The sequence below is a fragment of the Onychomys torridus genome, chromosome 8 (assembly GCF_903995425.1).
Source record: "Onychomys torridus chromosome 8, mOncTor1.1, whole genome shotgun sequence".
Lineage (NCBI taxonomy): Eukaryota > Metazoa > Chordata > Mammalia > Rodentia > Cricetidae > Onychomys > Onychomys torridus.
The window spans coordinates 5,723,118-5,738,565 of NC_050450.1; the positions used below are offsets into that span (position 1 = coordinate 5,723,118).

A 15,448-nucleotide genomic window follows, 5' to 3' on the forward strand; every position below is an offset into this window, starting at 1 on the left:
AGCCCTGATTACCTCTCTATTCATTTTATTACTAGAATAAGGAAGCAACAAGCCTCAAATATTTGGGATTGGTATGGATTTTTTTGAATGATGTCATATGTTTGATAAATGGAGTACCTAATAAACAAGATATATATTCTATGATGAAGTTTCTGGTCCCCCGAGAGGGTATTTTTCTCAGAGGGTCCTTTTCTCAGAGTTGGGCTACACCCCAACTCATAAGCCCCTTTTTTCTGTTCCCATTCGGCCCTGGGATCTTTACCCTGTCACTCTTCTTTGCCTTCTCAGAAGACAGTAAGTCCTAGTCTTATGAAAGCTGCTAACATATTGGAGACTGTAAGCTGATGTCAGCCATTCATACCTAATGGTCCTCAAATGCTCAGAGATCTGCAGAATATGGCACTTAAAATGTTGATCAAAAAGCTTATTATATCAGGCAGAGACTCCCAGATCCTAGCAGTGACCCAAGGTCTCCAAAGATTATGAGGCACCACAATGTCTTCACCTGGATGATGGCAATGCTGACCTCTGGGCAAAATGCCCCAATGTGACACCTGCCACCAGGACCCAGGCCAGACTGGACAAACAGCAGGACATCAGAGAATTGATTGCACCTCTTTTGCCTAGACAAAGTAAAGTCAGTCTTCCTTATGTCTCTCTTCCACAGAAAAAACTCCTACCTTATGGGCCTGGCTGCTGAAGTTGATGTTGTTCTGATACTTCTGCCTCCAACAATGTGGAGACCTGGCTATGGCTAACTGAGTATGGACTGGTCACTGTCATCTTTAATAGATCTGAAAGCTGCTTGTTCTGCACTCAGATATAATTCATCCTTCTCAGATCTCTGATTCCATTGGACGACCAGGCTTTGCTTCAGCTGCCTTCTCAGTTCTCTATGTAAGATTCACAGGTCCCCTCTCCTAGGGCTACTACTAGGTCTAGACTCAATTTACCTTGTTACCAGATCAGATAAACTCACAGAACAGAATTCAATGTAACTTTTTACTGCTGACTGCTCTCAGTATTCCCTGGAGAATTAGATAAACAGTTTTAAGGTTTGTTGATATGAAGATAGCAAGGCTGTCTCACTTCTGTCCACTACACATCCTTCTCAGATCTGATGGTGTTTAGGGAAGTCTCCCTCCTCCTCCACTCACCCAACCTCTTCCATTCAGTAAATTTCCTCTGGTTATAGATTTAAAGATATGTTTCATTGGGCTGAAGCCAGGAAATGTTCATACCTTTTAACCAAAAGCCATAGCTTTTGCTATGACACCAAGATGTAAATCTGTTCCAGTTACTTTACAGAAATTTATAAGTCCCTGCACAGATCCACCCCTCCTCCAGACTTATGCCAAAGCCAATCAACAGGGGGTCCTCCAGGTAAGCCAGCCCCTGCACCAGCTCCGAGGATGCCAACGACCAACCAAGAATGCCAACCAGGCAAATACTAACAAGTTAACTTCACCCACATGCCCACTCATAAAAACTCTGTTATCTCCTAACTCACTGACACTTTTTACAGGATAAACAGAGGCATTTCCTCCTCCAGAGGAACAGCAGATGTGATGGCTCCTGTACTCCTGATTTGGCATGCCATTCCCCCAAGCTTCTGAACATCACTGCTGCAACCTGCCTTCTCAGCTCCTTCAAGGAACAGATGCCTGAGAGATCTCCATGATGACAGCTAACTGAATGCTTCTTCACTCACACCTCCCACCAGGTGTGTCTCCCAACTTCCCCCTCCCTACTTCACCCCTTGTCAGCAGGAAGCAGTCTTGAGAATTCAGCACCCTCATTCCCCCCCACTTGTTATCCATAACTTACCTTTTTATAATAATCAAAAGGGAGGAATGTTAGTATTCTGACCTGCCCCTTGGGGACCCACACAGCGTCCTGACATTATCTTATGTAAAGTCCCCTTTAAGAAAAAACTCCTCCCCCTTCACTCTCTCTACCACTTCTCACCAGAGATACCATGCATCTCTCTCTTCCTCTCTCTCTCCCTCCCTTCCCCCCTCTATTAATAAAACTTTCCATGTAGATGTCACATCTGCCATGTGTGTAACTTTCCACTACGCCATGCCACTGTCTGCATGGTATGCCTCACCCACGGCAGTGCACCTGGTCCAAACCCACCAAAGCCTCTCGAACATTTCACATTAACACTTGGGAGGGGAAGGAGTTAGTTCAAGGTCATCCTTGGCTACATAAGGGGTTTGAGGGCAACCTGGGCTAAAGGCTCTTTGAAAGAAAGAAGAAAGAAAGAAAGAAAGAAAGAAAGAAAGAAAGAAAGAAAGAAGGAAGGAAGGAAGGAAGGAAGGAAGGAAGGAAGGAAGGAAGGAAGGGAGGAAAGAAAGAAAGAAAGAAAGAAAGAAAGAAAGAAAGAAAGAAAGAAAGAAAGGAGAAAAAAAGGGGGAGCATCATCAAGAAAGCTATAGTCTAGTTTTTAAAGGCATTTTCTAGAAACCAGAAGAAAAATCTACCTAACCAAAAAGGAAAAGACTTCATTGTCATCAAAAGCTGTTTCAAAGTAGAATCAAAGGTGGCTGGAAAGTGACAATCCCAGCTCAGTCTTACCTTGTGAGCTTTTAGATAAGGTTCTGAACCACAGATGAGACGGGGGGGGGGGGGGGGGGGAACAAGCTTAATGTAAACACAGAGATCTGGGGCTGAGATGATTCTATCCTCAGCACAGCACCTTCCATCTGCTCCATCAGATAGATCAAAGGTCCTGACTGTCTTGGACAATCACGTCTCCCTTCCTAGCCCAGCTGGCAGAGCACCCACCTGGGATTCTAGTCCCTTCTGCTAGGCTCCATGCTGCTGCAAGCCACAGGAAAACGGAACAGAATTCAGCTCCTATCACAAAGGCTACTACTTGGAAAAGTCAAGGACTTCCCCAAAGGGCAAGCCATGGTTTAAGAAGTCTTGGTGATATTTTAGCTTATAATATATATATATATATATATATATATATATATATATATATTAGTTGGTTCCTACAGTGATTTTCTTATAAAGCTATATGTGCTTCTAAGAACTCTTAACAGTGTATTTATCTAAAATACCTATCAAGCATCCAAAGCCAAACAAAACACTTATCTCCTAGGTCAGGCAGATAGCTTTATTTCTTGTGCTATTTAGGGTGAGACCCTCCTTCCTTACAGCCTTACTAACAGACGCCTAATTTCTCACCTAACCACTTCTAGGAATGTAGCTTGAGCGCATAAATTCCCTTCTTGACTAACTGGTCATTAGCACTCATTTGGGTTGTAAAAGGAAGCCTGCCAGCCACTGCCTGAGGAAAAGTCTTACCTGCCTTTATGACTTCAAGCCTGGTGACCTTGCATTGCCAGAGGATCGCTATGGTTGGTTTATAACTGCACACCTCAGAGATTTGAGAGGATTCAGAGGTCTAAGGAGACAAAGAGGAGGAGAGGAGTGGAGAACTTGAGGACGGAGAACAAAGCGGGATTAAGAGGATTTTTACCAGAGAAAACACGTGGACAAGATGGAAGATGAGGAAGAATTAGCTGGGTAAGAACTAGATAAGATGGACCTAGATGAGGCAGAATCAAGATTAGAGAATTAAGATAGAACTTAGAGGGAACAGTAGATAAATATAGAGAGAAATCAGGAAGAAAGGAGCTAGGCATGAGAGCAGAACTGAAGCTGTGTAGATAGGATTTTATCTCAGAGGAATAAAGCAGACGGACAAAGAGCTTGGTGTACTTAGATTCATTTCCCGAAAATAATTCTCCCCATTTGTAGTTTCTCTCCTGTGCCCCTGGGAAGTATATTAAGGTTGGTCCTCTTAATATTATACAAGACCATGCATCTGTGAAAAGCTTCAGGCAGGGCTTTAAATAGACAGTTCAACTGGTCCTATAATTCCTCTGAGCTTTTAAAGTTCAGTGATACAGAGCCAGGGATGGAGCTGAGTAGGCAGAGTGCTCACCTAGCATTGGTGAAGCCAATTTCCATCCCAACTGTGAAGAAATTGGGTCACTGATATTCCCCTATAATCCCAGCACTCAGGAAGGAGAGGCAGGATGAGAGGTTCAAGATCACCCTCTGCTACACGTGAAGTTCAAAGCCAATCTGGGCTGCATGGCATTTGGTCTCAAATATGTACATAGGGGCTATAGATATAGCTAAGCAGTTAAGAGTACAGGCTGCTCTTGCAGAGGACTCAGGTCCAATTGCTAGCATGACATGGCAGCTCATAATCATCTGTAACTCCAGTTCCAGAGGATTCACTGCCCTCTCTTGGCCTCTGCAGGCAGCAGACAAACATGTGATACACTCATACACATAAAACAAAAATAAATCTGTGTGTGCATGTGCGTGCGTGTGCGTGGGTGTACATTATATTCTGTATTACTGTGACCACATCATGCTCCTCAGGATCTTTGCTGTGGGACATCTTTCTGTATGCTGTAAATATGTGTTGCTCTGATTGGTTGATAAATAAAGCTGTTTGGCCAATGGTGAGGCAGAATAAGGTTAGGCAGTACATTCGAGCTGGGGAGAAAGAGGAAGGAGAGTGGGGCAGACTACTAGCCGCCACCAGGAGAAGCAAGATGTAAAGCACCAGTAAGCCACGTGGCAAAGTATAGATTTATAGAAATGGGTTAATTTAAGATATAAGAGCTAGCTAGCAAGAAGCTTGCCATGGCCATAGTTTGAAAATAACATTTCTGTATGTTTATTTGAGTCTGAGCGGCTGCAGGTCGGGCAGAAAACTTCCAACTACAGACCTTTGCGTGAGTTTTCATTCTTTCTGGGACTTTTGTTCCAGATCCTTACATAGCCAGCTCTACCACCAAGATGTTGTGAGAAAATATCACTTCTTGTTAAGGTGGTTTATACTCACCCTAGTTCCTGGTTTAGGCCTCTGTGTGGTTTATCATGAGCTGGAATTATTTGTGGCATCCCTAGCACAAACCCCAGGAGGACATGGTCCTGACCTGTCTTGTTCACAACTACATAGTAGATGCTTAATAAACTTAGAAGATGTTCAATTAAAAAAAAAAATGGAGGTGGGGAACAAGGGAACAAACAAGATCTTAAAAGCCACACCAAAGCTCTCTAAAATTCAGCACTTAATCCATGCTCTCTGTAAAGTGTCCCCAAGCATTCACCATCCAAGTGGTCAAGGAAATTGAGGTCCTCAGAGAGTAAACTCAGAAAAAAAGGCAGGAAAAAAGTGCATAAAAATCTTCTTTATGACTTGAGGGTGGCAGGGTGGCAGCCCAGAGCCACCCTCTTTGATCACTAACCTCAAGGATGAGTCCAATAAGCAAATCCAGACATCAATAGACTCTAGACTTGGTTGCCAGCTACTTAACCTGAAGCAGTTCAAAGTGAGGGAGTGGAAATCCAGGTGTGGTGGCACACACCTACAATCCAGCACTGAGGAGACTGAGGAAGAAGGAAGGAAAGTTCCAGGACATCCAGTCTCAGAGGGAATGAGGGCTGTGGAAGTAAGTGAGTCTAGTGCCCCCTCAGCACCCATGTAAAAGCTGAGTGCATGCATTTCTTTTTTTTGGGGGGGGAGGGGGCGGGGGGTTTCGAGGCAGGGTTTCTCTGTATAGCTTTGCACCTTTCCCGGAACTCACTTTGTAGACCAGGCTAGCCTTGAACTCACAGAGATCCACCTGCCTCTGCCTCCTGGGTGCTGGGATTAAAAGTGTGCGCCACCACCACCCGGCTGAGTGCATGCATTTCTAATCCCAGGGTAGGAAAGCAGAGACAGAAAGTAGCAGAAGCCCTATGGCCAGTAAGCTTAACTAAATGGGTAAGCTCCAGGTTCAGTGAAACTTCATCTCAAAATAAAATGAATATCCACCTCTAGCCTCCACATATGAACAAAAAATAATGAATGTCTGGGCATGGTAAGCACCCTTTGATCTGAGTACTCAAGAGGTAGAGGCTCTGAGTTTGAGTCCAATGAGAGCTACCCAGTGAGACCTTCTCTAAAAAGAAAGAAAAACAAAAACAAAAACAAAAAAACAAAGGGGTAGAGCTTCATAGCTACTCTCTATGTCAAAGACATTTTCACTGGTGACACCAAACTGTCCCTACACACCAATTGGAAGAGTGGATGAGGGAAAACAGCTCTTGTGAAGGAAGGAAACAGACCAGGCCACTCCAAGTTCCCTCTCGGCTAACTGGAGTTTAACCTCTTTCATCTCTCATTAAGCTCCAGGGAAACTCCACATCAATTACTCAATAAACTGCACAGCTGAAAGCCCAGGAACTCCAGGTGATGGCAGACTTCTAACCTAAAGTTGGTCCTCCATCTTCATCTACATCAATGACTATGGGTGAACCCCCAAGGGGCATTTGGCACTGCCTGGAAGCATTTTCGTTGTTGTAACAAGGGTAGGTATGCCTGGCAATTTGTGGGCAGAGGCCAGGGTGTTGTCAAATACCCTGAAGTACTCAGGGTGGCCCTACACCACAAAGAACAATGTGGTCCAACCATGAACAGGGCTGGGGTTGAGAAAGTAGGCCCTCCCTATTTTCCCACACCTCGGTGCTCCCATAAATACAGTGTCTTAACATAATATGGCATCCTCAATCAGCTAACCCCAAGGAAAAAAGGAAAAAGACAGGCACACACCTCCACTAAGGCAGATGATAATTTCTTGTCAAGCTAGGAGAAGCTTGCTCCAGGATGTTTAGGCTCCCTTAGGACCCTAACTTTTAGACTTTTATAAAAGTTCAGGCCAGTTTTTATAAGCTAGTGTTTTTACTGACTATTAAGATCTGGTCATAAAAGCCAGGTCTTTCCCTAATTAGAAAACCTAGAGCCTACAGGCATATCAGATATCTGTTTCAGAATCCTAGGGTACCCAGGAGAACAACCCTCAGCAACCCCCTCCTGCTAAGGCAAACATACCTGGGACTGAGAAAGGGTCTTCAGGTCATCAGTCAGGCCAGATGGAGGTGAGGTGCAGCTGAGCAACTGAGCACTTGCCTATTTATTTAAGACCCTGGGTTCATTCCCCAGAAACACACACAGAAAGCATTAAGGAAGGAAACTAAGGGCTGGAGAAATGACTCTGTTAAAAGCCTGTACTGCTTTTGCCAAGGATCCAAGTTCAGTTCCCATCACCTGCATCAGGCAGCTCATAATTGCCTATAATTCCAACTCCAGAGCATCCAAATGTTTGGCTTCCTCAAGCACCCACACACATGCCCACACACACAGACAGACAGAGACACAGAGAAAGTTAAAAATAAGCATGGTGAAACATACCTTTAATCTCAGTATTCAGTACCCTCAAAAAATTATCCATCTATATAAATATAGATATGTAATTAAAAAAAAAAAAAAAAGCCAGGTGGCAATAGCACACATTTTTAATTCCAGCACTCAGAAGGCAGATACAGACAGATCTCTGATTTCCAGGCCAGCATGGTCTACAGAATGAGTTCCAGGACAGCCAAGGCTACAGAGAAATCCTGTCTAGAAAAACCAAAAAAGTAATTAACTAATTAATTAATCTCAGTAGCCTGGAGGGCAAAGGCAGGTCCATCTCTGTATTTGAGGCCAGCCTGGTCTATATAGTGAGTTCTAGGTCAGCCAGAGTTATATAGTAAGGCTGTGCTTTGATGATGTTCATGTTGATGATGATGATGAATCTTTTTTTAAAAATCTAAAGGTCAGGCTTGGTGGCACACACCTTCTAATCCCAGCACTTGGGAGGCTGAGGTAAGATGATCAAGAGTTTAAAGCAAGCCTAGACTAATCAGTAAGATCCAAGCCAACCTTTGCCCCAGCCAGACCTCGTCTCAAACAAACAAAACTTAATAACCTACTGAATTGGGTAAGCCCCTGTTCATCCACCTTAAGGTTGGGCTATGAAGCAATAAGATCTCAATTCAAGGGCTGGAGAGACTGCTCAGTGGTTAAGAGCACTGGCTGTTCTTCCAGAGGTCCTGAGTTCAATTCCCAGCAACCACATGGTGGCTCCCAGCCATCTGTAATGAGATCTGGTGCCCTCTTCTGGCATGCAGGCAGAACACTGTATATATAACAAAGAAATCTTAAAAAAAAAAAAAAAAAAAAAAAATCTCAATTCAAATACTAACAGACAGATGCCACATGGACTCTACCCAGGAAGAGCGTCAACCAGGTGTGAGAAAGTACAAGCAGAGACAATGGACACTTGGCCTTTCAAGAGAACAGCAGTAAGAAGGAGTGGGTTCTACAGGCCTGTTTTCCCGGAGCAGCTGCAGTGAGGCCCAGTGCTGTCCAATATTTGTTAAGAGAAGCCAGAAAGCCAGGTGTTTATGCAAAATCCTCCAGTAATTTAAATATCAGGAATGACAGCGTTCACATAATTAAAATAAAGCCCAAAACCACAACTGGTTATGGTACACGCCTGTAGTCCCAGCACTTGGGAGGCTTAGGCAAGAGAATCAGGAGTTCAGGGTCATCCTCAGCTACATTGCAAGTTTGAGGCCAGTCTCGGTTATATAAGTGTAATAAAAAATAAAATATTAAGTAAATAAACAAAGCCAAGCCAGCCTTGAGGTAGGCTAGATCTAAAATCCAATTCAGAACATGTGTCTCAGGCATACACACTCAAACACTGAAACCAGGTCTACTGCACCAGCCTATAACCCCAGCACTTAAGAGGCTGAGGCAAGAGTTCCAGGCTAACCTGAGCTACAAAGCAAGATTCTGTCTCAAAAATAAAACAAGGGGCTGGAGAGATGGCTCAATGGTTAAGAGCACTGGTTGCTCTTCCAGAGGACCCAGGATCAATTCCCAGCACCCACATGGCAGCTCACAACTGTCTGTAAGTTCATGAACCAATACATATAAAATAAAGTTAAAATAAATTTTAAAAATAAATAAAAATAAAACAGCAAAAAGTCAGACATGGTGACATATACCTTCAATCCCAATACTTAGGAGGTAGAGGCAGGTGGCCTGAGTTTGAAGCTAGCTTGGGCTACACATCAAGTTCCAAATCATCATTACATAGGAGATCCTGTCTATAAATAAATAAATACATTTTATTTATTTTTATTTATTTGTTCAAACGGATGAGCCTACTGGATGCAAGGCACCGGGCCCAGAGGAAAACAGATGAACATGACCTCACTGGACTATTGCAAGACAAAATACAAAACACAGAATAACATTTTATCCCAAATGTCTCAGAGAGAGACTTCAAGGAAGCTTGAAAGCTATTCTAGGGTTTTAGGTCATTTATTCATTCAACAAGTAATTCCTGAGCACCAGATGCTGTCCTAGATACTAGGACTGGAGTCACATGCACAGCAAAGAAGTAAGTAAACTTTTTGATGTATGAGAACAATTAAGAGCTATGAGGTGGGAGCAGAAAACTGGGTGTACAAGAAGTGGCAGGGGTCAGGGAAAAGATGCCTGAGGAATCCCTGTGACTGGAGAGAAGAAAGTAACCAAAAAAGCAGCTAGATAAGGACAGAGAAAGAGTAGGGCCAGATGTTCCAGAGCTGTTGAACACAATGACTGGGGAGCCAATGAAGGGTGCTGAGCAGAGGAAAGGAAGGGTTTGGTCTGCCCGCCTTTCTCTCTCACTGTGGTGGGTTTTTTGTTTGTTTGTTTGTTTTAATTTTTTTCCAAGACAGGGTTTCTTTGTGTAACACTCCTTCCTGGCTGTTCTGGAACTTGCTTGCTATGTAGACCAGGCTGGCCTCAAACTCAGAGAGATTTGCCTGCCTCTGCCTTCTGAGTGCTGGATTTGGTGTGTCTTAAGAGGATTCCTCTGGGCTGGAATTGGAGTTCAGAGGGAAGAGTGGGCCTAGCAGTTGCCAGGCCCTGATTCTGTCCCCAGCATTACAAAAGAATAAAAATCAAACCCATGTTCTCTGGCTGTAGGGCTGATACTAGACTGCAGGGATCAAGGGAGGCCAGAGGAAGAGTGACAGGAAGCTGGGTGTGGTAGTACAGGACTGTTACTCCAGTTACTGGGGAAGCTCAGGCAGGAGGAACACAAGTTCAGGACCCACGTGGGCTACAGAGTTTAAGGACAGCCTGGGTAGCTTAGTGAGATTCTTGTCTCAAAATAAAAAGCAAAAAGAGGACTGGGGGTGCCAGTACTTCAGTGTATTAAGACCCTAGGTTCAGTCCCCAGCCCTACAAAAACAAACAGCGTTCAAAAGCAAAAATAAGTCAGTAGATGGTACCTCAGGCCCCAGGAGGCAGCTCTGACAAGTTTGGATACATTCTCCAAGAACAAGCAGATAGATAGTAGGAGGGAACAAGAATCAAGGACCCACAGGTTTTGGCCACCAAGAGAAAGGACCACCTTCCCTGAAGACAGAGCACCAAAGGTGCCCCAGCTCCTCTCAGGATACAGTAACATAGGCATGTCCCTGAGCTCCCCTGCCAGGTGTTCTATGAACACTCTCCAAGTCAAGTTAACAAACAAAAGAGGCTGTCACCCACCACTATGCTCTCAAGGTGAAGCACCTCCAAGAGTGAAAGGAGTCCAGCAGGCTCCAGGAAAGGAGACACAGACACAAACACACAGACAGACAGACACACACACACACACACACACACACACACACACACACACACACACACACACACACACACACACACACACACACACACACACACACGACTCTGGTCTCAGCCACAGAGGCAGTTGCCATTTACTATGTACTCCATTATTACACATGGGGAAACTGAGGTACACAGTAAAAAAGTAACCTATCTTAGCTGCAGAACCAGTGTTTAAACACAGGGCACAAAGGCACTTGCTCTTAGCCATCACCTACACAACTGAGTTCTGTGTTCAGCTTTTAATATTTTCCAATATTTCTACAATTAGGCATGAGATTAGTAGTTTTCATTTTCTTCTCTTTTTTTTTTCCTTTGTTTGTTTTTGTTTGTTTCTGTAAGTACTGGAAATTGAGCATAGGGTCTCACACATCCTGGGCAAGTGCTCTCCCACAGAGCTAAATCTCCAGTCTTTTTACATTTAATTTTGAAAGAAGGTCTTGCTCAATTGTCCAGGCTGGTCTTGAACTTGCGGTCCTCCTGCCTCAGCTTCTTCAGTAGCTACAAGGAAAGACCTGCTCAAGGCTTAATACACATTTTCTAACTTTTCAAGGTCTTGTGTGTATGATTGGTACATACATGCCCATGTACAGGTTAAAGGAACATGTCAGGTGTCTTCCTCTAGGTATGTTCTTATTTCGTTAAGACGATCTCTCACTGAACCTAAAACTTGCCCTTTTGGTAGGCTAGCTGACGAATCTTTCTCCACTCCCTCAATGCTGAGGTTACAGACATAGCCATTATCTGGGTTTTTTTTCCTCTTTCTTTTTTTTTTTTTTTTTTTTTTTTTTGGTTTTTCGAGATAGAGTTTCTCTGTGTAGTTTTGCACCTTTCCTGGAACTCACTCTGTAGCCCAGGCTGGCCTTGAACTCATAGATATCCACCTGCCTTTGCCTCCTGAGTGCTGGAATTTGGGATTAAAGGCGTGTGCCTCCACTGTCCAGCGTTGTCTGGCTTTTTATATAGGTACTGGGATTCAAACTCATGTCCTCTTGCTGGCCCAACCAAGCACTCTTGCCCACTGAGCCATTTCCTCACATTTTTTTTTTTTAAACTAATTTACAAAGAGAGACCCAGGGCCATTTTCCCAATCATCTTCCAAAGATCTGCCACAAAACCACCTACCTCCTACCAGCTCCACACCCCCAGTAAGAAAAGTAAGCAACTGTCAGCCCTCAGCTCCAGCTTTCCATTTAGATAAATTCCTGTTCTCATCCCAGACCTTTGCCTTGGGGAAGATGGTCAATTCTCAGCAGCAGCCCCTAGCCCAGGAGCAAGGCTGTAGGAGAGTCCCTAAGGGTGGAACCTCCTAAAAAGCATGAGTGACAGGCCCACTCCCACCAAGGGAAGAGAAGGTGGGTCCCAGGGAATGACCCAGAAGTAAAAATACAAAGTTCAACAAGTCTCTCTAAGGCTCTATGAGCCCTGCTTAGTTGATTCTATTGGCAGTGTTCTCCTGGTGTCTTCCATCCCTCTGGCTTCTACAATCCTTCCTCCCCCTCTTCATCAGGGTTCCCCAATCTCCAACTAAATATTGGCTACAGGTCTTTGCATCTGCTCCCATCTGAAAGGAAACAGAGGAGTGGATCTGGGAGCAAAGAGAGGTGAGGGAGAAGAGACTGGGAAGAGTGGAAAATGCAGTGGGGATGTAATATATGAGAGAATAATTTAAAAAAAAAAAATACGAGGTGCAGTGCAGGCTAGACCACCCACGCTGATAAACCCATGGCCACAGCACAGGCTCAACCACTCCCTAGAAGGCTGGGAAGCTTTCCCCATAATCCTTTTCTAGAGATAAACTGAGGCACAGTCAGCAGTTACACAGGTTACTCAAGATGAAAAAGTCTAGCAGGGATGTTAACACAATGATAGTTTGTGTGAGGCCCTAGGTTCAACCTCAGAGGGTGGGGAGTGCGGGTGCCTGCCTATTATGAGGTAAGTCTGTGCTGACTGCAACACTTAGCTTTGGAAGACCCCAAGCCACCTGCTTCAGTTTGCTATCCTTTGAGGCACGGTATTACTCTAAACCAAGCTGCCCTGAAACTCTTAATCCTTCTGCCTCAGCTTCCCAAGTGCTGCAATTGCAGTTATGTGCCTCTACCAGGCTAACCAACCCACTCTGTATTGTGTCTGGACTCTCTAGCTACACAGAAGTTCTTGCTTGCCAACTGCCCTCTCACTCATTCTGGTTCCAGGACTCCAGAAACAGGGCATCCAGAAAGCCTAGACCAGTGGGAGGAGGGGCATAGGAAGTCTCTAAGATGAAAATTGAGGGAGGATGGGAACCTGCCTAAGGTGAAGCACAGTTTATCCATCTTAATTTTCTGTGGCAAAAAGTCCCTAGAAAGAGGGAACACAAAACTGGGTTTCTTGGGTAGGCTTCTTATCTGATTAGAAGATAGAGAATACCCCAAACACATTTTAGTCATCATTGCCCAGCAATAAAATACATCCTAGTATGGGCTAACAAGATGCTTGCTGCCTAAAGACCTGAGTTCAATCTTCAGACCCCGACATGGTGGAAGGAGAGAACCACCCCCCGGCTCAGGTTTCTGACTTACACATGTGTGACATGGTATGCATGCCCTCATACATACATTATATAAAGTATGTGTGTATGTATATGTATGTATATGCAAAATATACACACTGGTAGAGAATCTAATGTCTAGTCAACCCACTTTCGCCCAACACAAGAGAAGAAAATAAACCAGGAAATACCCCAGCATCCAAGTAACACTGAGCCAGATTCCAGCGGGTCCTTGCAGAATAATTTTGTTCTCTCCACACATGGCACAATGGTAAAAAACACACAGGTGTTCCTCTGTGGCAAACAGGCACCAATCTCTTGCAGATACCTGAATGCTAATCACTAGCATTGTTTTCAGACCTGGAGAAACCTCCAGCCTTGTGACTTTAAAATGGGAGTCATATTTAAGTGTGGTAAGTTTCTCGACCAAAAATGGCTGGCACCCTTCCTCACCCAAAACACTAAAGTCTGCCAGTGGGCCTTCATAGGTCACCACTACTATCAGGGAGGTACTCCAAAACAGAACAAGAAAATACTTGTGGGCGCTAATCAGTAACTAAGAAACGGGTGTTTTTCCTGTTTCTCAAACAGAAAGAAAAGGCATTGTGTCCAGGCTGTCCTATTGTATTCACTAAATAATCAGGACAGCATGATACAGGAGTGTTCTGGAACAATGGGCAAATCGCATTACAGGGACATGAAATCCACAAGCACTGGGGATTAGAGCAATCAGCCAGGGAACTCAGCCTAGGATCATTTCAGAAGAAAGCTACCTGGAGAGGACCTGAAGTCCCTGAATATCCCCAGAGCCTCACAAGGTGGAAGGCACTCTACCAGGGTCCCAGGCATCTTCCACTGCACCCCAAACCCTCAAAGTTTGGTAGAAGGGACTCATACCCTTCTCTTGGCTTATCCTTCCTGTTTCCTTAAACTTTCCTGGTAGCATTTAGGCCGAAAGGAAGGAAAGGATTAGAAAAACATGATACCAGAGAATAGGGAGGTAAAACAAAACGGTGGGGGATCCCCCAAAAAAGGGGTGGGAAGTCCCTTTCTAGAGCTCCTGCCCGGTGTTCAGAGATGAGGTGTGTGCTGAGAATGGGGATTCTATCCCCACAAAGGAGGGAAAAACCCCTCTTTGCTGCCTCCAGATCAGGCCTCCCTTCTCAGGTAGAAACCCAAAGCACAGAGGCCCCTCCCTGCACACGCCCAGCTCTCCCGGAACCGGGTCCCCAGAGTCTGGCCTCGGGGGCTGCTCCCGGGCCCGGGTGGCGGGTCCCCACGTCTAGGGCTGGAGAGCAGCTGGGCCCGCGCGTCCCAGAGTACCCCGCGCCCCCGGAGTCCCCAGGACCTGCCCGGCCACCCCTCGCCGCACCCGCGGCCCACCACCTACCCAAAGCGGGTCGGAGCCATCAGCGCTGCAGAAGCTGCGCAGCGCCATGCGGGCGGCCGGGCTGAGCGAGGAGCCGCAGCGTCGCGCGGTTGGCCCGCGTCACCGGGATGCAGCCCCGCCCCGCGACGCCCCGCCCCGCCCCGCTCCGCGCGTGGGAGCAAGCGAGGCCACTCGGTGTCCGGGGCTGGGCCTGTAGGCCGCGTCTGCAGCTCCCACCCCTTCGCCGGTTCCTGACGCCGACAGGGCCGCGAGGAACCCATTACTGGGCCCTCCACACAACACCCTGGCTTCGTCCTTGGCGATCCTAACTGTACAGCCTTTCCCCTGCTGCGGAGCTATTTCCTTCACAGTCAACTGGCTTGCAGCTGGCGGGGTAAGGATGTGCGCTCCCAAGAAAGGAAAAAGAATAGGGAAACTGAGACTAAGAGAGGTGAGGAAACTCGCTCAAGGCCTCTCAATGAGTAGAGGTGGAGTTCGTTCTAATCAGGAACCTTATGATTCCATCCTAAACACTGAGATCTCCATCCTAAACACCTGTTGCCACCCCTCCTCCCATGGTCTGCAAAGCACCTTGGGAATTTCTCCGGTCTGAGTGCCACCAGGAAATAAGTCCTTTCCTTGTCTTGCTTGGTAGGGATTTGGGGACAGGGTCTCATATAACTAAGTTTGGCCTCTAATGCACTATGCAGGTGAAGATGACCTTGAACTTCTGATCCTCCTGCCTCTCTCCCTTCCCCCCTTTTTTGAGACAGGGTTTCTCTGTGTAGCCCTTGGCTGTCCTGGAACTCGATTTGTAGACTAGGCTGGCCTTGAACTCAGGGATCCACCTGCCTCTGCCTCCCAAGTGCTGTGATTAAAGGCATACACCACCACGCCAGGCCATGCCTCAGCTTCTTGATAACCTAGCCAACTGGGTTAATGTGGTGCTGAGAATAGAACTCAGGGCTTCATC

At 45.7% G+C, this 15,448-nt stretch overlaps 1 protein-coding gene across 4 annotated transcripts in view; it reads right to left on the reverse strand.

Moving 5' to 3' along the window:
- The window catches only part of Abcc1 (ATP binding cassette subfamily C member 1), a 126,472-nt gene extending 111,880 nt beyond the window's left edge, over window positions 1-14,592 (reverse strand). For all 4 annotated transcript variants that reach the window (XM_036196072.1, XM_036196071.1, XM_036196073.1 and 1 more), the window contains exon 1: window positions 14,497-14,592. In XM_036196072.1, coding sequence (XP_036051965.1) covers window positions 14,497-14,544 — 48 coding nt within the window. In that variant the 5' untranslated portion in view covers window positions 14,545-14,592. The remainder of the gene's footprint in view (window positions 1-14,496) is intronic.
- Window positions 14,593-15,448: the final 856 nt, after the last annotated feature.